This window comes from Urocitellus parryii, chromosome 5 (assembly GCF_045843805.1).
Source record: "Urocitellus parryii isolate mUroPar1 chromosome 5, mUroPar1.hap1, whole genome shotgun sequence".
Taxonomy (NCBI): Eukaryota; Metazoa; Chordata; class Mammalia; order Rodentia; family Sciuridae; genus Urocitellus; species Urocitellus parryii.
The window spans coordinates 204,645,551-204,670,935 of NC_135535.1; the positions used below are offsets into that span (position 1 = coordinate 204,645,551).

General features: G+C 34.5%; 1 protein-coding gene across 8 annotated transcripts in view; it reads right to left on the reverse strand.

Moving 5' to 3' along the window:
- Positions 1-25,385, reverse strand: part of Eef1akmt2 (EEF1A lysine methyltransferase 2) — a 79,938-nt gene that overhangs the window by 37,129 nt on the left and 17,424 nt on the right. For 2 of the 8 annotated variants that reach the window (XM_026384183.2, XM_026384185.2), the window contains exons 4-6: positions 19,130-19,237; positions 15,662-15,878; positions 10,240-10,357 (exon numbers count right to left, since the gene is read on the reverse strand). In XM_026384183.2, coding sequence (XP_026239968.1) covers positions 10,263-10,357; positions 15,662-15,878; positions 19,130-19,237 — 420 coding nt within the window. In that variant the 3' untranslated portion in view covers positions 10,240-10,262. Of the gene's footprint in view, positions 1-407; positions 654-3,557; positions 3,597-9,153; positions 10,358-15,661; positions 15,879-19,129; positions 19,238-25,385 lie in introns of those variants that run through there. The other 6 variants (XM_026384182.2, XM_026384189.2, XR_003300360.2 and 3 more) reach the window with 5 other exon arrangements.

The window sequence follows — 25,385 nt, forward strand, 5'->3', positions numbered from 1 at the left end:
GCCAAAAATGAACCAATCATGGGGGCAATTTTATACAGATCTTATTCATAAAAACAAGGCCTGTATTTCCTCATCTATGTCCAGCTATAACTAATAGCCCTGTCTACTATGACATACTAATCTTTCTGTTCTTTCCTGTTGTTCTTTATATCGATGAAAATTTTATCTCTGGCTTGAATCATTCATATATATATATGTAGATCTCCATAGATATGTGTCAGATATAAATACATATTATCCAGCTTATACACACATGCACACTCGTGAATATGCGTGTGCAATTTTAAACTTTTTAAAGAGGCACTTTGATTCTTGAAGACAAAAATCACATTTTGATCCAAGAACTAAAAAAGCAAATTTATTTTCATTGAAAAATCACCACCACGGTGAATTTAATGATACCAGTCTCACTCCTTTGATACAAAATAAGAGTTGAAAGCAGAGCATGTGAAGCTGCAAAGCTTTGTAACTGAATGTCTAGCACCATTGAGGTACCAAAGCATGCCAGCTGGGACAGCATTGTGTACCACAAAGTATGGGTTGTAAGCCTACGTCCTGAGCACAAACCCTGGTTTCCAAGTTGGCAGGTGCTGAAAACACAGCAAATGTCACGCTTGCAACTCACTGGATAGAAGAGCTCTGGGTAAAGTAAGCTAAAAAGAACAGAGCAACAGTTAAAACTTATTTCAATTTCATATTACCTCTTTGTATGCAAAGTTAACAGCATCTATTGGTGTTATGTGCTATAAGAAAATATAAGCATAAAAAGCAGACATTGAAAAGTTTATACATGGTTTAAAAAAAAAAAGTATAATAAAGGCTTTTTATTATCTACATTCAGTTACTGGCATATGAAAATTTGCCAAACCAGTTTTAGTATTCTAATAGTAAGGTTCAAGAGCAGAATCTCTGATGCATTTATGATCTCAAGTGGACTCTAATATCACTAAAATATGGTTAGTCATCTGTAATCTAGTTTGCCTTAGTCACGTCATCAAAAAGAGCTTTAAAAAAGTTAGACTACTTTGACATTGGTATATCTGTTTGATTTAATCTATAAAATATTTCAACTACATCCCTAGGCTAAATGTTTATATTACCATCTTCAAATAAAATCATTTCAACTTCTTTTCTTAAATATTCTTTAGAAGAATGAACATTGAATATTTAATATTTAATATGTGAACATTTAATATTTTAAAGATGAGCCCAAACTTTGATTTTTCTGACACAAACCACTGAGCCACATCCCCAGCCCTTTTTTTAAATTTTGAGACTGGGTCTCTTGCTAAGTTTCTTAGGGCCTCACTACATTGCTCAATCTATAGAACTTTCTTAAAACAGGTTAAGGACTAAAGCTCTTTGGAAGTAACTAGTGAAAGCAACATCGCTCTGATCAACATTTCTATCATACCAGGCACTCTAGACATTGAGATATTCACTTCCACCAATAAAAAATTTAAAGAAATAAACAAATCTGAAAATCAAATGTTTTCAAGACTAGCATAAACAACTAGTTCACCATACTTTTATACTTAGACTGTCAGTTCCAGTATAAACTAAAAACAAATCAGATACACTATTTAAAATATTACTCAACATCAAACTAAAAAACACCACTATGTAAATGGCATTAACTCAATTATAGCAAAGGAAATAAACATGACTCACAGATCAAAGAAATCAAATCCGGATGAGGCAAGGTAGAAACCAATTATAAAATCTTAGCCCATTGCTTCTTAACTGGTCAGTAAAAGACTCAAATCCAACTCAACATTGAACTCTCATTTAAACCTAATGCTATTTATATAATGTGCTAATAAAAATATGAGAAAAGTAAAAAATAAATAAAATAAACCCAATGCTACCAAATTCCTAATGCATGCTCATCTGGAGACCTCCTCTTGGGTTCCTGTTTGATGTCACCTGGAATAACATCTTGGCATTCAAATCTAATGAAGGAAAGTATACTAAATATCCTTGCCCATTTTTCAATTCAAATGTATCCATATAACATTTTCTCCATCATAACTACATCTATTACTGAACAATTACTGCAAATTATCTGAGTGTTACTCTTAGCCACTGCTGAAACAAGTCATAAAGGATATCTGAAAATTTGAAACCGCAATATGCAGTTCCCATTCCTTAGCTAACTAAAAAGGTGTACAGTACCAGCCCTAGCTAAAACAAAGGAAGAAGGAGCTATATATACAGTATGATTGTTTTTAAGTTTTGAAGGGCCCACCTGTTCCAAGATTTTGCTCTCTCTCTTACTTATCTACCATTCCTCCTAGTATCTTCACTCAATCATACCCAGAACACAAATGCCTTTCAATATAACTGAATATTTTAAATGAGCTGGTAAAATCCCAAACAATTCAACGTATTATCCCCAGTGGAAAGAAGGGTCCTTGAAGGAAAGAATATTTGGCACTGGTGTGTGCTAGGAATCATGCTAAGCTGCTTTACATTTATTTTCTCACTTAATATTCAGAATCCTATTAGGCAAGAGCTATACCGTTGATTCTCTCCATCCCATCAAGCATGTATGGAAATGAAAACAACCCTAAGTAAGTATATATTATACAATTGGGCGCTTTACTATTAGCACAATATACTTCAGTTTCATTGAGGAGATAAGCAGTAATAAGGACAAATTGACCGAAGCCCACAGAGATAGAGGGTACAAAAGGGCAGACCCACGTACTAAGACTCAAGAACAATCTCTGTGACACAAAAAGGCAGAAGTCTCAAAGCCTGGGACTTCAGTAGTAAATCAGGTTATCCATGAATGTGTGCAGTTGTGTGTGTTTGGGGCACAGAAAAACCAAATCAGGAAGATCCTTCAGATTATCACAATTTTCCTTAGGCTTAGTGCCTTGATCTCTCGTCTTTTTATATATAAAGTGGAAGTGGTCTAAATAAAATATAAATTTCTAAGTTTACTGGGTAAATCATTTCTATGGTCAAATGAATACAAACTGAAATATATAGCAGAGACAATACTCAACAAAGCATGCACAGAGTTTTTAAATTGAAAAATACTCATCTGGTCACTTTAAATATTTTATTATGTGTACATATATTTTTCATATACAGATATCTTGGCTTAAAAGAGCCATCAGTTACCTAACAACTCATATTTAGCTAAAAATGGAATGTTTAAGGTCCTCATACACAATAAAAATCTATTTTGCAGGTCCTTTTCTAAACCTTGGATCAAATTCAAAGATTATGGACTAAATGTTGGTTTCCTCCCCAAATCTGTATATTGAAGTACTAAGCCCTGAAGTGATGATATTTGGAGGTGGGAATGTTGTGAAGCAATTTAGGGTTAGATGAGGACCTGAAGAATGAAAATTACTGCCCTTAAAAACAAGAGAGAGACTCCTTAAAAAAAAAGAGAGAGAGAGAGACACCAGTTTGTGTGCCTCTTTTTTCTCTCTCCCTCCTTCCCTCCCTCCCCCCACTAGCACATACAAGGAGGTCGCAGGAACACACAAGGAAGGCAGTCACCTTCACACCAAAGGAAAAGATTTCAGAATGGATCATACCTTGCCAGCACCTTGATACTGGAATTCCAGCCTCCAGAACTGTAAGAAATAAATTTCTGTTGTTTAAGACCCCCAAGTCTACAGTACTGTATTATGCCAACCTAAGCTGCAGTAGCAGAGAATTTTAATATCACCAACTGAATGCTCTTGATGTACAGAAAGAAAAACTAAAGTTCAGAAAAGGAAAGTAATTTGCATAGTCTAATCACTTGGAACCATTTTTTTTCTCTTTCCTTTTTTTTTTTTTTTTTTGTGTGTGTGTGTGTGTTTGTTTTGTGTTTAAAGAGGGGTCTCACTGTGTTGCCCAGGCTGGCCTTAAACTTGCATTCCTTTTGCCTGAGTCTCCCAAATGGTTGAGATTAGAAGCACACAACTCCACTCACAACCATCTAGTATTTTTCTAATAATTTTTTTTAATATTTATTTTTTAGTTTTCGGCGGACACAACATCTTTGTTTTGTGTGTGGTGCTGAGGATCGAACCCGGGCCGCACACATGCTAGGCGAGCACCCTACCGCTTGAGCCACATCCCCAGCTCCTAGTATTTTTTTAAATCATTTCCTTTGATATTATTAAGTTATTTCCTTTGGTAATATTAAGTAATTCTATTACTTAACATATTTTAATTATAAAATAAATTCAACTCAATTCCAAGCTGAGAAAAATAATCTAATTTATTTGTTGCAAATTATTAGTCAGATGAACTTAATAAATTATCTCTTCTAGTTATAAAACATCTTTATCATACAGAGATTCCAATAGGAAACCTCAACTCACTAATTGAAGAAACCTTTGGGAAAGACAGCTTATATCATAGTGAAGTCCAATACTCAGAACTGCCCTGTTTAATTAATTACCTTTTAATTAAATAATAACCACAAAACTTGACATTTCCAACTACAAAGCCATATGGAATTCTAGCCTCTCTCTTCAACAAAATATATTACCAATTTTTGACCCAAATAGCTCTCTTCATGGAATAGAGCTTTCCTCTACACCCACTGGGGTCTGCAGAGGGGATAAATGGCTCAGACTTGTGTGTCTTGCTTATGACTGCTTCTCAAAAATCAACAAACATTATTCTCATTCAAAACAACAGCGTAAAAGCAGTTTCACTGAAACACAAATGGACCTCAAACATTCTATTTGCATAACACAACACGTAGTTTTCACTCAGGCCTTCCTTCCAAAGCTTGCATACAGCTCTTAAATTCAGCCCAGTATGCTTTATTATATACCATATTATGATTTTCCCCATTCAGACTCCAACTAGGCTTCTTACCAATGACATAGAAAGAAAACCTAATTATCACTGCTTCGGCGCATCTAAATTTATTTCATTACCAAAATCAACAGAGTAGGAGCTAGATGCTGTCACAGAAAGGCAGACGGATATGGAGTATAAACTGCTCTTTCCTCTACTCTTCCTCTCCACACCCCGCCCCTCAAAGTTCCACAGTTGGAAATCATCCTAACATTTTTTTAGCCAGGATGTACTAAAATTAGATGGGAACAAAGGCCTGACATTTTCACATTAGCAAAAGGGTTAGGAGGCAAATGTGAACTGGCAGCACCCACACTCATCTACATATAGCCTTTTCCTCCCAAGTCTCTCCTCTCTGAAGTAGTAAGGCATGCGACAGCAGGGTACAACACCATTTCCATTCTGCTACCATCCCTGATAATAAACTGCTTTATCTATAAATACTTTAATAGAGTGGTAAATACAGTTCACAGTCCCCTTGCCAACCAAAGTATTTTCATGTTTCTTTCTAAACTATTCTGATATTATCCAGGACATGCTAATTGATGGATCATGTGTAAATGTTTATGTATTTGAAAAAACAAATACATAAAGAACAAATGGACTCACTTAAGAAGCTTCCACAGAGCATGCGCAATAAAGACTGTTCATTAAAATACTTATCATTTGCTGATGCAGTAATAACAACACACAGTTAAAAAATATAAAATGGAAGAATTCACTGTTTCTTCAAAAAACAAGAAAAATAGGGGCTGGGGTTGTGGCTCAAGTGGTACAGTGCTCACCTAGCATGCATAAGGCACTGGATTCAATCCTTGGCACCACATAAAAAAATAAAGATATTGTGTCCTCCTAAAACTAAAATAAATATTTTTTAAAAAAACAAGAAAATAATTGCTTCTGAAAAACTTAGACTTTGACTTTTTATACCTTCCTCTAATAACCTAGGCAAGTTATTTGCGAAAAAAAGTTTTAAGGCATGATCTATCACTTGGTTTCAGTCTTTTTTACAATAGTGTCAACATAACAAAAGTACATTATAGTCTGTACATCCAGTTTTTGAAGTTCTACTCCATAAAAGCAGGATATTCATATATTCACATTTTTGGTATTATTCCTATCTTTTTAATTTGGTTTCACTGAGCCTAAACTACATGTCTACACAGTGACAGTTCAAAATTCAACTTTAAAAAAGCCCTTTTAATTATTAGTCTAATGTACTGTTATAAGGATTTTAAAACCCAGTAAGAACCAACTTCATCTCTCTCTCTCTCTTTTTTTTTTTTCTTTCCTTTCCTGGTTACTGGAGCCCATCTTGACATCTAAGCTGGAAATGAATGATCTTTCAACAACACTCCAGGGATTTTGCTAAGGTCATATTCAATCATTCATTAGGCTTCTTACCCGAAGCTTTTCAGAGTTCCATTGTAGAGCTGGTTTTATTCAGCATTTATGTAGCCTGTGGGCTTGGGTATTTGTCTGCTTAATGTTGAGTTTCATTTCTATGCCCCTAACATAGGAATCCATCAATTGACCAAAGAATTTCAAACTATTCTTTTAGTTTTCTAACAAATTGCATGGTATGTATGAAGAATAAATTAGCATTCATTTTCTTCCATTAACTGTTAATAAAACATGCTCCTACACTCCCCCTTCTAAGGACATCTTTTTCCTATCTAAAAGAAATTACAATGATTTCCTAATTTTTTCCCACTGCAATTGTCTTTCAACCTAACATGATCTTTGCTTCCCACAATCAAGCTCTAGATCATGGCAGCCTTCTTCCAGTATAAAATATACCAGACAAGACTCCTTTCATAGCCTATCCACATGCACCCTTACAATTAGCTGAAGAGGTTACTACTGTGGAACACAAGACACTTGGTCTCTTGCTCTCAAAACAGAAGGCTATCTCTGGAGCACATAAAATCTAGCTTAGAGAGCCAAAAACAGGAAATCAAAACCCAGGTCCCTTACTATGGAGACAAATGTTCACATTTGAACATATTTTCATTGTAGGCCACCAGATAGGGCAGGCAGGCAGGCAGACAGACACACACACACACACACACCTACCTATAAAATAACTTAAGAAAACAAAAATTAAAGACCACTAACATAGGCAGGGATATTCTATTTCGTTACATGTCCATTTAAGGAAAATTATTTCAAGGCTATTCAAAAGTTAATTACTTAATGTAAGTTCTTTAAAAATTCAAGTTTCCAGCAGGGCACGGTGGTGCACAATCCCAGCTTCTGAGGAAGAGGGAAATTGAGACAGGAGGAGCCCATGTTCAAGGTCTGGACAACTTGGCAAGACTCAAAATCAAATTTTAAAAAAAGGGTGAGGATATAGCTCAGTGGTAGAGCATTTGCCTAGCATGCACGAGGCCCTTGAGTTCAATTTCTAGTAGTAGGGAAAAAAATTAAGGTTTCTATTATACTCTAGATGAATGAGTGAGTTCAACATGCAGTACTGTATAACAATAAAAATTCAAAAATAAAGTGAATTGAAGCATATGACTCATAAAGAGGTAAAAAGTATATGTTTAGCTCCCTTCTTCCCTCAAACAGAAGTTTGCAAGCCTATCACAAAGGCAGTGGCAAATATGTTGCTACAATGAGTGGGAAAAATATCAAGGACAGTTTGTACTTATTTCAAAATGGCTTTAGTCAAGCTGCCAAGAGTAGTGTCATGTTTGATTCTCATATACATAAATGCCTGTCCCAAAAAACAACTCTAACTTGTGCACCTGGCTTAATGCAGAATATTCTAAAAACCTTCTATTTGTTAATTGGTGGCACCTGCCCATTCAGACTCCAATTCCCTTTGGACTTGCACACATACTTTCTACACACAGAAGTGGTTTGTTATATAGCAATAACATAAAAAGCAACAAATTCTGTGCAGGCTCCACAGATACAGAAAAATCTCATTTGCATTTCAAACAAGTTTCCTCAAAATAAGTGTCTTTTGATTAAGTAAATTACAATCCCAACTTCTTATCCACAGAAAATAGCATTCGCTACATAACTTACTGCTCCTTTTTGTAACTGCATAATTTCATTCACAGTTACCGATATATTCATAAGGTTTAATAATACTAAGTTTAGTATTAATGTGTTTTTATGATGTATTGCATTAACTCGTGGATATTTAATGGCCTGGTTTTTAACAACTTTGTATTATTTGAAAATACTAATTTTTTATTAGCATTTCTGGACCTTCCATTTGTTCTCATTTCAATCCTTAAAGAGGCTGCCATCTAGCATAATTAAAGTGATAAGAAAAATGACAATTCCCTTTTCCTACCTAGCTTAGCAACAACTCCAAGAGTCAAAAAAGTGGGCTGGGGATGTGGCTCAAGCGGTAGCGTGCTCACCTGGCATGCGTGCGGCCCAGGTTCGATTCTCAGCACCACATACAAACAAAGATGTTGTGTCCGCCGAGAACTAAAAAATAAATATTAAAAAATTCTCTCTCTCTTAAAAAAAAAAAAAAGAGTCAAAAAAGTGGAAAAAAAAAAAAAAGCTTCAGCTTTGCAAATGGAACAAACATACCTCACATAGTGACTCCAGGAGCTACTGAAACAAAGATCCATTCCAAGCAAATCAAACTCAATGTTTCAGTGTAGTTATATAGAAATATTTTATTGGATTGGTGCTTTAAAAGTAGCACATACTTAACCACTCAAAATCCTAAATGAGTACTTATTGTTACTGTATTTGAAATGAAAGACTATTAATGCAGGAAGAAAAAAAAGACCAATCACTTCAAAAAACTACACAATTGCTAGATGGGGTGGCGCATGCCTGTAATCCCAGGGGCTTGGGAAGCTGAAGCAGGGGATCTCAAGTTCAAAGACAGCCTTGGCAACTTAGCTAGGCCCTAAGCAACTTAGCTAGACTCTGTCTCAAAATAAAAATAAAAAGGGCTGGGGATATGGATCAGTGATTAAGCGCCCCTGGGTTCAATCTCCAGTACCCACCCCCCCAAAAAAAACTATACAACTATTTTATGGTTTAGATCTCAGATCTGAAACCAATACAATCTTTAAAAAGTTTACACTGCCTACATTTTGAAGTAATTTCTGACTTTTTACACATTAAAATAAAGTTTTCCCAAAATTTCCCATACAAAACCATCTTGTGCAAGCAAAGTATTAACCTTAACAGTTAATTTTCATCTAAATGAAAGATACATCTTGCCTCACCCCCCCAAAAAAGGAAAAGGATGTAACACAAGACTTAGTAGAATAAGAACACTTACCAAATAAACAAAATTTGTCAAAAGTTATATAATATTTTAAAAACTTGCTTTATTATTCCAGCATTAAAATATTATCTCAAAAACAAAGTGGTATTAGGTATTAACCTTCTTTATCTTTTTAAAGCAGTCTATACACTAATTCTCTTGCTAGATTATCTCTAACTAGAACCCCTTTGTCTCTATAGCCCTAAGGGCTTATAGAACTGATACCACCCTTTCACAGAATGACAAAACTCCAGTTCTCCATAGAGGCAAGTCATTCAAGACAAGAGATGGTGAAAAGTAATAAAGGACAATGAGACTCAGCTGGCTGACTCTTCATGCAGAGTACACTAGCAAGTTGTTAGCAATCACCACTAACAAGGAGCTGCATAGCTCCTAAAAATAACTGATTGACTTTTCTCACGAATGTTATATGTAATAATCCTAGTTCCCCAATCACCTGTTAATGCTACAAAGGTTGAGATTTGGCCCCTGGGAAGTAGACTACGTAAGTAGAGAATGGGTTTTAGAGTCAAATAAGAATCTGGTTCCAGCATGTATAAGCTTCTGTTTCCTAATATACACCAAGAAGATACTGGGAGAATTCAAAGACATAATAATAATATAACTTAACACAGGGCTAGGATATAATAATATCCCTTAGTTTTATTACCTCCTATTACCCATTTATCTTCACAGTGTAAAATACCATCAGCTACAAAATATAGGCTCAATAAATATTTCTTGATCAACTAGCAGATTTCTCTAATTTTATTTAACTATATATGAATGCCAATCTTTTCCCAGATGTTAATTTTGAAAATAACCACCATTCTACCCAAAGTAGTATTTCTTATTATGGTTCATAGTTTAATAAAATTGTTTTGCTTATTTTTCTGGCCCTGGAATGGTTTGGTCAAATCTTCAAAAATAGCTCCATTCAATTCGACTTTACCAAGGCACAAAACTAAAGAATACATGCTTTTTGTAAATTCATTTACTACTTTTAAGTTTTTAACTGTTTAGAGTTACAGGGGATTTTTTTTAAATCAAAAAGAAAAATATTTACATTTCAAATACAAAAGATTTTAAATTACTGTTGGTTGTCTACATGCTCATGATTCCTTTTTTTTTACTATGCTGTGTAGCTTCTTTAAAAAAGCTACCTGAAATTGTCCCAGGAAAAGTCTCACGATTTTTGGAAAACCAATGCTGCTACACTGTTTCCAGATCTGCCTCCAAAAGTGAACTTGGGTGTCGGCAGCTCTTCAAAAAGTTCAAATCCTGTCAGACAAAATTAAAATACTTTTATTAAGGATTGGATCCCACAGTTAAGGGAAATTTATACTTTCAAATCCTTTACAAAACTGTTACTTCAAACTCGGAAAATCAAAATGAAATCTGGTCACCATTCAAATTCTACCATGTGCATGGCTTGCATGTACACACTCAACACTTTGAAATGAACAAGGAATAGACAAAACCAAAAACAAATTACAAAAAGAACGCGGGCTAGCTGGGCATGGGGGCACACCTGTAATCCAGAGGCTCAGGAGACTGAGGCAAGAGAATCACAAATTCAAGACCAGCCTCAACAGTTTAGCAAGGCGTAAAACAAATTAGAAGACCATCTCAAAATAATAAAAGGCTGAGGATGTGGCTCAGTGTAAAGCACCCTGGTTCAATCCTGGTACCAAAAAAAATAAATAAATAAAAGAGGCTATTCTTCCATCCCCCATTTCTTCTACTTCCTGTTTACCATTCCCTCCCATTTACACCTCCCCTAGCCTGCTTTTCTGTTCCTTTGTAGGCAGCAGCTATGGCACTGTTCGAGGCACTGTTTTTTGTTTTTTTTTTTATATATGGTTTTATATGGACTAATTAGGTTCACATCACACATAGAAAAAGCACATCATACATAGGAAAGGGTAACTTGGAAGTAAAAAATAAATTTGTAGAAGATAAACATTCTGAAGATGGATGGTAGTGATTTTTGCATGATAATATGAATATACATAATTGCCACTGAATTATACACTTGAAAAGGCTTTAAAAAGCCAGGTGTGGTGGCACATGCTTTTAACCCCAACAGGAGGATCTCAAGTTCAAGGCCAACCTGCACAACTTAGCAGCAAGACAAGTCTCAAATTTTAAAAAAAGAACTGGCAATGTAGTTTAGTGGTAGAGCACCCCTGGATTCAATCCCCAGCAAGGAAAAAAAAAAAAATTAAAATGGTAAAATTCTTCTGGGTATTTGACCACAATTTTTAAAAAATTAATCTGTATAATAGATCAAGACCCATACAGTTTTGGAAGAAAAGAAACTAGTAAGTTTCAAAGCAGCATAGTATGGATAAAAACAAAAACAATAAAACTTGGAATTAAATGTCCTGGGTTTAGGGTTAGGTTAAGAGGAATGTTAATAAGAAAGAAGAGTCCTGATTCCCTCACCAAGGTTTTCTACTCAACTGGCAAACTGCTTTCAAAAAAACTGTTTCCACCTATAATCAGATTCAGGAGCTACTGACCTCCAGCAAGCTTTCCTTACAGTCACCTTCCACCTTGCACAACATGACCCCCTCCTGGGGTAGCAGTGATGAGCACCTCTATCTTTTTTTGCCAGCAAAATGCAGAGGAACCCAACGTGCACGTGCAGCATGTTATGCCAAGTGTAAACCTCAATGCAGAGAGCAGGTGTGCAGAAATCCTGAAATCACTTGCAACAACAGACTGTGCCTTTCTAAGCCCACCCTTTTCATCTTAAAAGCTTTGCTCCTCTCAAACTCAGAAAGCAATCTGGGAACCCTAAACTGTGCACTGTCTCCCTTGTACTTGAGCAGAAATCCCAAGAAAACCTCATTCAGATGATATTGCTTGTCTCTATGATTTCTATCTCTTTTTTTTTTTTTTTTTTTTATTTATTTAGTTAGTTATTGGCGGACACAACATCTTTGTTTGTATGTGGTGCTGAGGATCGAACCCGGGCCGCACGCATGCCAGGCGAGCGCGCTACCACTTGAGCCACATCCCCAGCCCTATGATTTCTATCTCAAGGGGAGCAAAAGGCTCAAATGAGCTGGTAACACTAAGAGCTTTATAACACCAAAATGAGCTGGCAACATCAAAGAGCTGAACTTTGCCTTTCACAGGTATATTCTCTAGGATCCCAAGTTCTGTACAAGGAGGTTACAGATATCAATGCCCATATGGAACTTGCAGTGATTTTGTGTAGATTAAAAAAAAAACCAAAACAAAACAGTCTTTTTCTAAACTATAAAATAAGATACAAATGTAACATTTTCTACTTTGTCTTTTAAAAGTAAAAACAGGGCTGGGATATAGTTCAATTATACAGCACTTGACTAACAAATATAGCTGGAAAGTCACTCACAAAAATTGTTAACCTACAGTTTCCTTCAGTGATAAGACTAATAGTTTGGGAGGATTTCTTTTTCTTGGGGTGATGGGGTTCTCCATTCCCTAAGCTTCCATGTTTTGCACTCAAATAAGTGTGGTAAGCAGAAAAAAAAAAAAAGGTTATATATTATGGTGACAACTAGACTTTAATACTTTATTTCACTGCACATTCTAATTTATATTCTTTACCAAACTTCACCAAATCTTAATAACTAAATATTAAAATGCTCATTAAAACCTGATCATAAGGAGCTAGGGTTGTGGCTCAGTGGTATAGCGCTTGCCTGGCATGCATAAGGCACTGGTTTCAATCCTCAGCACCACATAAAAATAAAATAAAGATTGTGTCCACTAAAACTAAAAATAAATATTAAAAAAAAAAAAACTGATCATAAGGCCACAGTAGCATACAACTTTAATCCCAGCTATGGGAGGCTAAGGTAAGAGAATCACAAGTCTATGGCCAGCTTGGGCAACTTAGCAAGATCCATTCTCAAAAACTAAAAAGGCCTGGGGATATATAGCTCAGTGGTAGAACACCTCTGGGTTCAATCCCCAATACTGGAAAGAAAAAAAAATGATCATAAGAAAACTTTTCCAAAGGAGAATAAGCCATTTAATAATATATTTTAATGCTGGAAAATAGAGTCATTATGTTAGGTACATGAGTGCACAACATATTTGTTTTCAGAAAATTTTACCTATGCTTAAAATAAAAATTTTCAAGAGAAAAGAGAGCAATGTCAATTTTCCAGGAACCACTTTTTAGCTCACTGAACCTAACCCTATAGAATTTATTATATTTCAGTAATGTAATACACCAAAATCTTAACTAGTGATTATATTTCATTGATAGTTACAAATAATTTCATTATTTTAATTATATGTTAACTAGTGATTATATATTCCATTGATAGTTACAAATTATTTTATGTATTGAGGTTAATATTTTCAATTTTTTTCAGAAAGATTCAGGATTATTTTTTAAGTAAAATAGACTGTCATTTTACTACAGTAGTTGTAACAAAGTCCTTTGGACATCAAATTAAAACAACCTAATATCTGGCAATTGATTAAAGTTATCTCTCACTAGAATGAAAACACAAATAATTATACTATATGAATAGGGCTACCCAGGAAAAATTCAAGCTTCATTTCAACAGTTTTATGAAACTCATTTCTAATGAGGAAAGAAGCAAAAAATCTTAAAAGCCTAGTGAGGCAAGCTTTGAATAAGGCCAATCTGAGGAGGCCTTCAGCAGTGATGAGTAGCAGAGTCCTCTTTTACTGACCTGTACATAACTCCAAACACCATTTTCTAAGAGACTCATACCTAAAAACAAAATCTTCAATGGAATGTAATGATTTCCTTAACATTTCCTGTTGTAACATTTTGCTTATTTTAATTCTGTATTCAGTTCTAAAACTGAACATAAAGAGTTTACTCAATAGTTCTCAGACACAGACACATTTTTAAGTACTCGATACCAGGCTGAAGTCTGTTCCTCATTATCAAAGACAAATATGTTTTTGTCTGCTGGTTCCAGGGGTAAAAGAGAACACCTGTATTTAAAAACTAGGAAAGGAACCTGCCCTACACAGTGTAATTCTGAGCATTTATTAAACTGTCAAGCTTCAGAAAAAGAGAAAGACTATTGATACAGGACCTAAAAAGTTCTAAAGGAAACAAATTTACATGGAAGATAATAAAATTAATGGCATAAAAGACAATAAATCATGTATAATTCTTGTTTTCCAGAGGCAATGGTAATGAAGCCACAGGCTCACATTTCCAGCCTCAAACACTTCTGGTTTTACATTATATAACGTGTCAAAGTCATTAAGTGGACACAAAAGGATATGTGTTAAAAGAGTTCTCTATAGTTGAGCGCACTGGTGCACATCTGTAATCCCAGTGACCCCGGAGGCTGAGACAGGAATATCACAAGTTCGAGGTCAACCTCAGCAACTTAGCAAGGCCCTAAGCAACTTAGTGAGATCCCGTCTCAAAAAAATAAAAAGGGCTAAGGATATGTATGGCTCAGTGGTAAAGCACCTCTAGGTTCAATTCCTAGTACCAACAAAAAAAAGAAAAAAGAGTTCTCCCTATTAGTCCCCTTAATATCAGGTTAAAACCTAAGTTGTGGTATATGCAATATGGTTATAAATAATAATACACAGTAAACTGCTCCCTTAAGGTAACTGGTTTCTCATTAGCTTGTGACAAAGTTCAAATTTTTCAAATATTTAGTACCATATTAGTTATTAAGACTTCATCCTGAAAATTCCTCCCATTCCTCTAAGATAAAAAATTAATACTAATCTGAAAAGGATTCTAAGGAAGAAGCAAGCTAATGCCTAAACATTCTCAAAATACTTTCCCGGAAATGCCCAGGCACTGTATAAATAAATTGGAAGATAAAATGTTTCTTAAAACATTCAAGAAACAATCTGTCAAAGAACTCAAAATGTTTTGTGTATAGATTATAGCTTCCTCAATCCTCACCAGACCCCAATTAGTAAAGACAGCACTAATTAGACTTGGCTAATGGGACAAAAGGAGCTCCTGATTTGGACCAAAACTTCGAAAAAAGGCAGAAATTTCCTTAAGAATAAGTAGGTAGAACTTCTAGCAATTCTCCCAATTTTGTTTCTGTGCAATGTTAACTGTTATATATACACTGAAAACAAGACAAATCCTAAATACCTAAAAGACAACTGGAGCAAAACTATATATAGAACATTTATCTATAAAATTAAACTCTCATGATGTAAGACCTTAAAAAACTATGTTCATTTGCATTATTATGGATTTGCCAGTGAATCAGTGCACTGAAGTCAAAAGCACAATATATATACTTTTGATTCTCTAAATAATAGATTGTATCACTGAAATAAAGAACTTGATTTTTACTAGCTCATAAATTTTAGTACTTAACTGCCAGAATTTCTGGGGAAATTTTTTTAAAAGGCCTCTGGATCTCAACCAATGTTATTTCTCTGTGCTTTGTATATACAGTTAAAAGTTATTACCAAGGTCATTAACAGAGAAGAAAAGCAAGCCATTCCCACAAATAGGAAAGTAAAACACTACAGCACCAAGGGGAAAAAGCCAGTTAAATACAAGAAACCTGAAGTAAGCACATGGTTAAATATCATGTAGCCATTTACCTTCACTGAATTCATTTAGCAACTCTTCCTTGGTCCAATTACATGAAGTTATTAGGAAAAAACCTTTTACTCTTAACACGCTGGAGAGAGATTTCACATACTGCTTCCTCTTCTCAAAAGCATTGTCAGGATTAAGGCTGATGGCATCAAAAGTTCCTTTATCAATACAAATATGAAATCCAGACAGCTTTGTGGAAAGATTCAAAAAGTCTTCTACCTATATTAAAAATCAATGTGTGAGAACAATTAAGATATAATCTTCAAAGAATTTAAGTGACAACTTGTAAAAGATCATGAATAAAAAAACCATTAATTACAACAGCATTTTACATATAATAAACATATTTTCAATTTTATAGCTAACTTTTATGAGTTTCATTCCAAAATCATTAAAGCCAAGATTAGTAAGAGGGGTTGATAGGGTTTCCTGGACATTCCAAATGTCTGCAAATCTGGAAACAAATCAAAGCCAGGCGTAGTACTGCCTAATACTTGCACATTATGGTGCTCACAAGTCGGGTTTTATGGAAAAGTTGTTTCTGACAAAAAAGTAAAATATTTGACATATTTATCAAACTCACAAAAATCTATATGGAATGCAGGCCACTGAAAATAAGATTTTTAGCTTATATTCCTAGTTGTGTGACCTAAAGTAAACATGGTAAATCAGAAATTCTTTTGCTTTGCCTTTTCAGCAGTTCACAAAGCCGCTACTGAGTATAATAAATGACATGAAGTTCAAAAAATTAAATGACTGTTTAAACTGTGATTATTTAACTTGGTAAATACCATGAAGTGATTTTTACAGTCATACATAAGCAACCTATTTGCAAAAATCCAACACAATTTAAGTATTTGAAACAGAGAAATGTCTCAATTTTATAAAGTATTCACAAAAACTTACCAGTGGTCTTTATTCTTAAAAGCTACTTTTTAAAAATCCAGTAATTAGCTCATGATTATTAATTCAAATTTAATAAAATAATTGTAATGAATTTTATGTAAAACCCCTACTGACTTAAACATGCGCATATTATGTACTTATGTTTGAAAATGGGTTTTGTCCTCTCCCTCATAACCAAAGTACAGAATTCATTATACTGAAACAAAGTAATGACAATCACCTGAAGAGTTAACTTCAGAGACGTTTCCTCATCCTAAATACATGTACAAAAGTACTCCTATACTCAGTAAATAGATTGTGTATACTTATGTGCATGTGCAGGTACTTTTCAAACACAAGATATAACAGTAAATTAAACAAAAAAGTTTCCTTAATAGAATATGCCTTGGGGCTGGGGTTGTGGCTTAGTGGTATGGCACTTGCCTAGCATGCATGAGGCACTGGGTTCAATTCTCAGCACCACATACAAATAAATAAAATAAAGGTCCATCAACAACTAAAAAATATTTTTTAAAAAATACCATAGACCTTATACAGTTTATAAAAGGAGAGATAAACAATAAATAAGCTGCTATGGTTTGAATGTGTCTTCCAGAATTTGTATATTGGAAATTTAACCTCCAAAGTCATATGTTTGAAAGTAGGACCTTTGGAAGGTCACTAGGTCATGAGAGCTCTCCTCATAAATGGATTAATGGGTTATTGAAGAAGTGGTTCTGTAACAAAAGTAACAAATTCTCTGTGGTACACTCGCTCTGTCTATGTGATGTCCTCTGCAAGGTTATGATCCAGGAAAGACCTCATTAGTGTGATGTTTTTAGACTTCCCAGCCTCTAGACCTGTGAGCTAAACAAATCTTTTTATATATACTATATAAATCTTTATATATTACCTAGTCTGTGGTATTCAGTGACAGCAGAAGGAAAAAGAAAAATACCCTAAGACATAAGCTAAACAAATAATTTCAATAAAGTGCTATTAATAAGACAGTAGGTGACAGGGATAAGAAATATTTTGGGGGCTGGGGATGTGGCTCAAGCGGTAGCACGCTCCCCTGGCATGCATGCGGCCCGGCTTCGATCCTCAGTACCACGTACAAACAAAGATGTTGTGTCCGCTATAACTAAAAAATAAATACTAAAATTCTCTCTCTCTCTAGACTCTCTCTCTCTTTAAAAAAAAAGAAAAAAGAAAAGAAATATTTTGGAAGTAGTCTGGAAAGGCATCGCTAAGGTAATATTTGGGCAGAGATCAGAGTGATGAGAACAAGCCAAAAGTGCTAAGTAGTGGGACAAGAACAATGTTGGCAGAGGAAATCAGGACCAAAGAACAAGCTTAACATGTTTCAGGAAAAGAAAAACAGCCAGGGTGACTACAGAGTAATGGATAAAGGAGAAAACAAGTAAGAAATGAGGGACTTTGTAAGGCTGGGTTTGGGTTTTGGATTCCACTCTGAATACAAAGGAAAGACAAAGGCAGATTGTGAGCAAGAAAATGATGTGAATTGATTTACTGTGTGTGTGTGTGTGTGTGTGTGTGTGTGTGTGTGTGTGTTATGTACTGGGGATTTAACCTAGAGGCACTTTATCACTAAGCCATAACCCCAGCCCTTTTTATATTTTTTCTATTTGAGACAAGGTCTTGCTAAATTGCTTTTAGGACCTTACTAAATTGCTGAGGCTGCCACAAACTTGTGATCCTTCTGCCTCAGCCTGGAGTCACTGGATTATTATAGGCATGCGCCAGCGTGCCCAGTTAATTTACATTTTAAAAGATCCCTCTGGCTACCCTGTAGTACATGGGCATCAGAGCTGCAAGAGTAAAATAAGGCAAAATAAAGGGCTCCTTGCTGTGGTAGTCTAGACAAGAAATGATGGTAGCTTGGACTTGGCAGGTAGCAGTTGAAGTATAAAGGAATGCTCACATTTCTGATATACTCTGAGAATAAAACTAACAAAACTGAAGAGAAGGTTCAAAGGGAAAAAAAGAAAATATTCCAGGATGACTCCCTGGGTTTTGGGTTAGTGCAACATGGTGAAAGGTGGCATTATTAATAAAGACAGGAAAGACTAAGAAGAGCATGTTTAAGGAGGAGCATGTTTCATTTTGATCTAATCAACCTAAGATACTATTAGTTATTCTAGTGGAACTTGAGACAGTTTTACATAATTCTGGAATTCAGGCAAGAGGTCTGGCTAGAAACAAAAATTTAGGAATCATGATCTCACAGAGTCTAGGACACAAAAATAAACCCAATGATCTTTGGGGGCATCATACCATTCTAGGAATCCACAGCTTTTTAATCTGGCTAAACCACAATTAGGTATTATTTTATGTTCTGCAAACATGCTGGGGAGTAGTATGAATACCCATGTACACAAGGAAGAAGATAATCCTCCTAAACTGACTAAATTAAAATTTTAATAGTTATTTTTAAATGTTTCAATTTGTATTATTTACTTTGAGTTCAAACAATCTCAGCACATTAATACACTTTGGAAACATTCAAACTTTATAAATTCTATTATAAACAAAAGAATTATAGGAATATAAAAAATAGTTACCTTCAAGTTAATGTTAGATAACCCTTCTTTCTCTATAATATTTCCAGAAAGCTGAATTGCAGAAGGAGAATAATCAATTCCAGTAATATTAGAAAAACCAAATTTTGCCTAAGACAAAGAAACAACATAATTCTTCAGTTTAAGTTTTAATATAATGTTTCGTCTCTGAATTACAATATTCCTTTAGTAGTGGAATTGTTTTAATTATTTTTTAGATCAAATGACATATAATATCCAATAATCCACCATGTTTAAATTTTATTGTACAGTCTAAACAGAAACCAAAAGTTTACATTTCTATGACAATTCATTTGGTTTTATAAATATTTTGATTTTTTTTTCAAAAAAATTCATTTTATCAAAGATAATAAAAATATATGTATAAGACTCAGGCAGAAAAATAAAATATTTACTTCTGGGGCTGGGGATATGGCTCAAGCGGTAGCATGCTCGCCTGGCATGCGGGGGGGCGCTGGGTTTGATCCTCAGCACCACATACAAATAAAGATGTTGTGTCCACAGAAAACTAAAAAATAAATATTAAAAAAATTCTTTCTAAAAAAAAAAAAATTTACTCACCAATTCATACAAAAACATATCATAAATTTTATTTAACCCAATTAAGTATACGAATAAATTAAATGCACATATAGGAAGTTATTGATTTTAAAGTTTTTTCCTCAGTGTAATTATTCAATTCTCTACCAGCCATGTGATTAATCACCCTATTTGCATAGTACTTTTTCATTTTCTAAATATTCCATAATTTCTTTAGAATTTTACAAAAACTGTGCATTAGGCTGACAGGGGCTAATAAGGAGTTAAAGAAAACTACTGGATTTAAGGATTTTGCCATTTATTAGCCACAAATCCTCCTAAGGTGTATGGCACCTGTAGCAAAAGCATGGTGGCTTCTGTTATTGATCCATCCCCTAACTACAATGAACATTTTTAGACCAAAGAAGCTAAAAACAATTTCAAAGGAAATTAAAAAAAAAAAAAAGACAGCTGCAAAATATAGTGTGGTCTAAAATTCCCTTTGTGTTTTTCACCATTTACTAATTGGTTACCACCTTCAAAACTTAACCTACTCCCACATCACCCATTCAGACTTATCTAGGCTTTTCAACCCCAAGACACTGATTCCTAATCTAAACTCAATGAACAAATATATCAATTAATTTAGACAGGGCATGCATTTTTTTCTCCTTTTAATTACTTTTATGTTTAACCTTGAGATCTAAATATCTCCTTTTTTGATGCCAACATCCTATACTTTTAGCTGTCTCCCTTCCTACTATTTGGAATTTTTATTTCTTCTTTTTTTTTTTTAATTTGTTCTTTTCAGTTATACATGACAGTAGAAAGTATTTGACATACATACATGGAGTATAACTTCCTATCCTTGCAGTTGAAGAGAATATACAGTTACATTGATTGTGTGTTTATTCTGTTTTTTTTTTTAGTTGTGGATGGACACAATACCTTTATTTTATTTATTTACTTTTATGTGCTGAGAATAAAGCCCAGTGCTTCACACGTATTAGGCAAGTGTTCTACCACTGAGCTACAACTCCAGCCCATGTGTTTATTCTTATAGCACAACTTATAAAAAATACATAGACAGCCAGGCACAGTGGCCCACGCTTGTAATCCCAGCTGCTCGGGAGGCCAAGGAAGAAGAATCGCAAGTTCAAAGCCAACCTCAGCAACAACAAGGTGTTAAGCTACTCAGTGAGATCCTGTCTCTAAATCAAATACAAAATAGGGTTGGAGATGTGGCTCAATGGCCAAGTGCTCCTCAATTCAATCCCTGGTACACCAAAAAAAAAAAAAAAAAACACACTTTAGGTTTCTAGAACAATCACTTGGAGCCTCAAACTATCTCCAATGTTTTCCACATTCAATTTTTGGCACCAATGAAAAATAAGCAGACATTCAAGCAAACAATAAATGATCAAAAAATCAAGAGAAAAACTAACATTAGAAACAGACCCAAAGGAGAATCAAATAAAAGAATTACCAGAAACTGAAATAAATGACAATGACAAGATGGAGAATTCTGGCAGAGAACTAAGAACTTTAACAATGAACTGAATAAATAACAGAACTAAAACACTCAATAATTAAATTAAGAAACTCAAGGGTGGGCTTGATAGCAGATTAGACACAGCAAAATATTTTTTTTAAAGTGAAGAAAATATCCCTCTTAAACTCAGAATGACCAAGGTATGAAAAATTAAAATGAAAAAAAAACCTAAAAACTCTAATATGGCACAGAATATAACCTTTGATATAAAAATATATGTAACCTCAGAAGAAGAAACGAGACTGGGGTAGAAAAGAAAAAGTATATGGATAAGCATTTTGCCATACTAACAAAGGGCCCTAAACTACAGATACAGAAGCCCTATAAACTTAAAGCAAGATTAAAAAAAAAAAAAAATTCTTACATACATCATATTTCTGATGAAAACCAAAAACAGAAAAATTTCAAAAACATTCAGCAAGTAGAGGTGAGGAGCATAAGGGGTCAGATTATCTTCAAAAGGCCATTAGTTTTACAGTTGACAATAAATCACAAACAATAGACACCAAAAGGCAATGAAATAAAAACTCCAATCTAAAATTATTTGGCAAAAAAATATCTTCCAAAAATGTAGGTATAATCAATGGAAAAGTACTAAAAAAGCAATGGTCATCAATAGGTACTATTAACAAAAAGGCAGACAACCAAACATTATATGCCACGTGTATGCCACCACCTAAAAATGTACCTGCCTTTTTTGGTACATTTTTTAAAAAGAATGCAAAAATCTCTGAATCAGGGGTCAACAAACTTTTCTAAAAAGGAACGGAGAATAAACATTTTAGGCTTTGCCAGCCACACAGTCTATGTTGCAATTAACTCTACCATCGCAGCACTCAAGCAGCCGCAGACATTATGTAAATCAATGGATGTGGCTACATTCCCACAAATATATATAAAAACAAAGGAAGCCCAGATTTGACACATATCCTGTAGCTTGCCAAACTTTATTCTTGATCTAACTTCCAACTTACAGTCAGTCAGTCAGTCAGTCGTAAACAGGGAAGCATAAAACATGTTAAATCCTGCTATTAGACAACCCACACAGCAGAAAACCATTTGGGACAAATGAACTACTTTCTACAACAGATCAATTGTAAAGTTAAAGAAAAAGTGAAGAAAGAACTTTAAAAGCCTTGAAAGACATTTAGACCAGGGCTGGGATGTGGCTCAGTGGAAGAGCACTTGACTAGCATGTGTGAGGTACTGGGTTCAATTCTCAGCCACCACATATAAAGTCCATTGACAACGAAGGAAAATATTTAAAAAAAAAAAAAAAAGACACATAAACCAATTTGCAAAACCAATTTTTTTAATAAAAAAGAAACCAATAGCAATGTGTGGACTTACTACCAGAAAAGTCCATGAACTGGAAAACAGATTAATGTAAGTACTCAAATTTGACCAACAGAGGAAAAAAACAATTAAAAAAAAAAAAAAAGAACAGTGAGGAATATATATATATATACATATATATATATATGTCAATACAAAATGAACTGACACTCATATTTAGAAACTCTTGAAAGGCAACAGAACATAATTCAGAAAAGATGTATTTGGGGGCTGTGGTTGTGGCTCAGCGGTAGAGTGCTTGCCTAACGTGTGCAAGGCTCAGGATTTGATCCTCAGCACCACATTTAAAAAATAAATAAATAATATAAAGGTATTGTGTCCAACTTAAAAAAAAAAACACTTTGGAAAAAAAAGAAAAGATGTATTTGAAGAAATAAAGGCAAAAAATTCCCAAATTTTAAAGACATAAGATTTCAGTAAACACCAAATAGGATAAGCACAAAGGAATCTAAGCAGCACATCATAAAGTACACTGCTAAAAACTAAAGATAAGAAAATTGTGATAGCATCCAGAAAAATGACACATTTATGGGAAAACAACAATTCAAATGACTACAGATTTCTCATCAGAAACAATGCAAGTCAGAAAAAGAGGCAGAACATTTTCAAAGTATTGAAAGGAAAAAAAGAGCTCAGAATTCTATATTCAACAAAAATTCTATATTCAGCCTATAGTGCCAGCTACACAGGAGATGCAGGCAGGAGACTGAAAAGTCCAAGACCAGCCTGAACAACTTAGCAAACCCCCATCTCACAATAAAATTTAGGGCTGCACCCACCTGTTTCCCAACTTTTGGCCATCCCACTGAGTATTCCTGGACCTAGTCACATATGCAGGAAGAACAAAGCAAGCCTTAGATATATAAAAAGGCAGAACACTTCCCTTCTTGGGATACCAGGATACCAGCTATGGCCCCCTTCTCCCTCCCAGGAGAAGTCTATGTTACCTCTTTTTAAATAAAACCTGATTTATTTAATAAGGAAAAAAAAAAAAGAACAGACATGAGAGTATTTTCCCCTCCTAGCTGGCCATGCAAGGACACATCAAGAAGATGGCCATCTGCAGAACTTGAGGGGAGCTCTCACCAGATACCACATCTAATGTCTCCCTTATCTTGTACTTACCAGTCTCCTGAGCAGTAAGAAATAAATTTCTATTATTTATAAATGAAAAAAAAAATTGGGGCTGGAAATGTGGCTCAATGGTGAAGTATTTGCCTGGCACACACGAGGCCCTAGGTTCAATCTTCAGTAATTGAAAAAGAAAAAAAATCCCTCAGACAAAAAGGTAAAATAAAAACATTCTCAGATGAAGAAAAAAAATTTGTTGACAGAAAAACTCTCTTTAAAATGATTTTTGAAGCAAGTTCTTCAGACAAAAAAATATTTTAAAAAATTTACAAGATCAAGAATAAAGGAAATATCAGCAGAAGTAAATATGTAGGTGAAAGAACTCTTCTACTGAGTTCTTTAAAATATGTTTGATGTTTGGAAGGAAAAACATTATCTGATGGAATTTTCAATGTACATAACAGTTATATTTAAGACAACTAACATAAAAAAGGGAAGGAGCTAGAGGGTAGAGCTAAGCAGGAAAGCACTTGCCTAGCATGCTCAAGGACTTGACTTAGATGTCCAGCACCCTAAAGGAAAAGATACACACACACACACACACACACACAAGCACACCAGATAAATAACCCATATATGGACAAAAGAAAAAGAACCCATACAAGGTAAGAATTTGACATGCCACATAAAGTGGTAAAATTCTAATTATAAGAGTACACCTACAGGGCTAGCACATGGAAGGCACTACTGGGTTGGGTCTTCAGCATTACAAAAAATAAAATAAATAAAATAAAGGTATGTCCATTTAAAACTAAAAATATTTTTTTAATCCTAAAAAAGAATTTTTTTAAAAAAAGTATACTACAGTGGCACATACAGGTAATCCCAGCAACTGGGAGGCTGAGACAGGAGGATCATAAGTTCATCATAAAGCCAGTCTCAGCAACTTAGCAAAGCCCTATGTAACTTAGTGAGACCCTGTCCCAAAATATAAAGTAAAAAGGGTTCGGTGGAGCTGGGGTTGTGGCTCAATTGTAGAGCACTCACCTAGCATGCATGAGGCACTGGATTCAATCCTCAGCGTCACATAAAAACAAATATATTGTTTCAATACCCAGCACACCACACACACACACACACACACACACACACACACACACACACAAATAAATAAATATATTGTGTTCACCTAAAACTAAAAGCTAAATTTAAAACAAAAAAAGTTCAGTAGTAAAGTACTCCTGGGTTCACTTCCCAGTACCAAAAAGAGATTTGCAAATATTGTATGTAATGTAATCTACATAGCAACCACTAAATAAAGCCATAGAGATATAGTCAAATCCATATAGCAATCACTGAAAAAAGTATACAGAGAGTTATAAAAGGAGACAAACATAAATTGAAATGGAATACTTAAAAAATGTTCAAAAAAAAAAAAAAGCAAGAAAGCTGGGCATGGTGGCACACGCCTATAATCTCAGCAGCTCAGGAGATTGAGGTGGGAAAATCTAGAGCGTGAGGGCACAACTTAGGAAGGCCCTAAGCAGCTTACGAGACTCTGTCTCTAAATAAAAAAAAATAAAAAGGGGATATAGCTCAGTAGTTAAGTACCTCTGGTTCAATCTCTGGTACAAAAAAAAAAATTATTATATATATTAACATATATTATATGTAGAAATAAATTAGGAAAAGAGAACAGAGGGAGAAAGGAGAAAATAGATAAAAAGAAATGTAGATCTA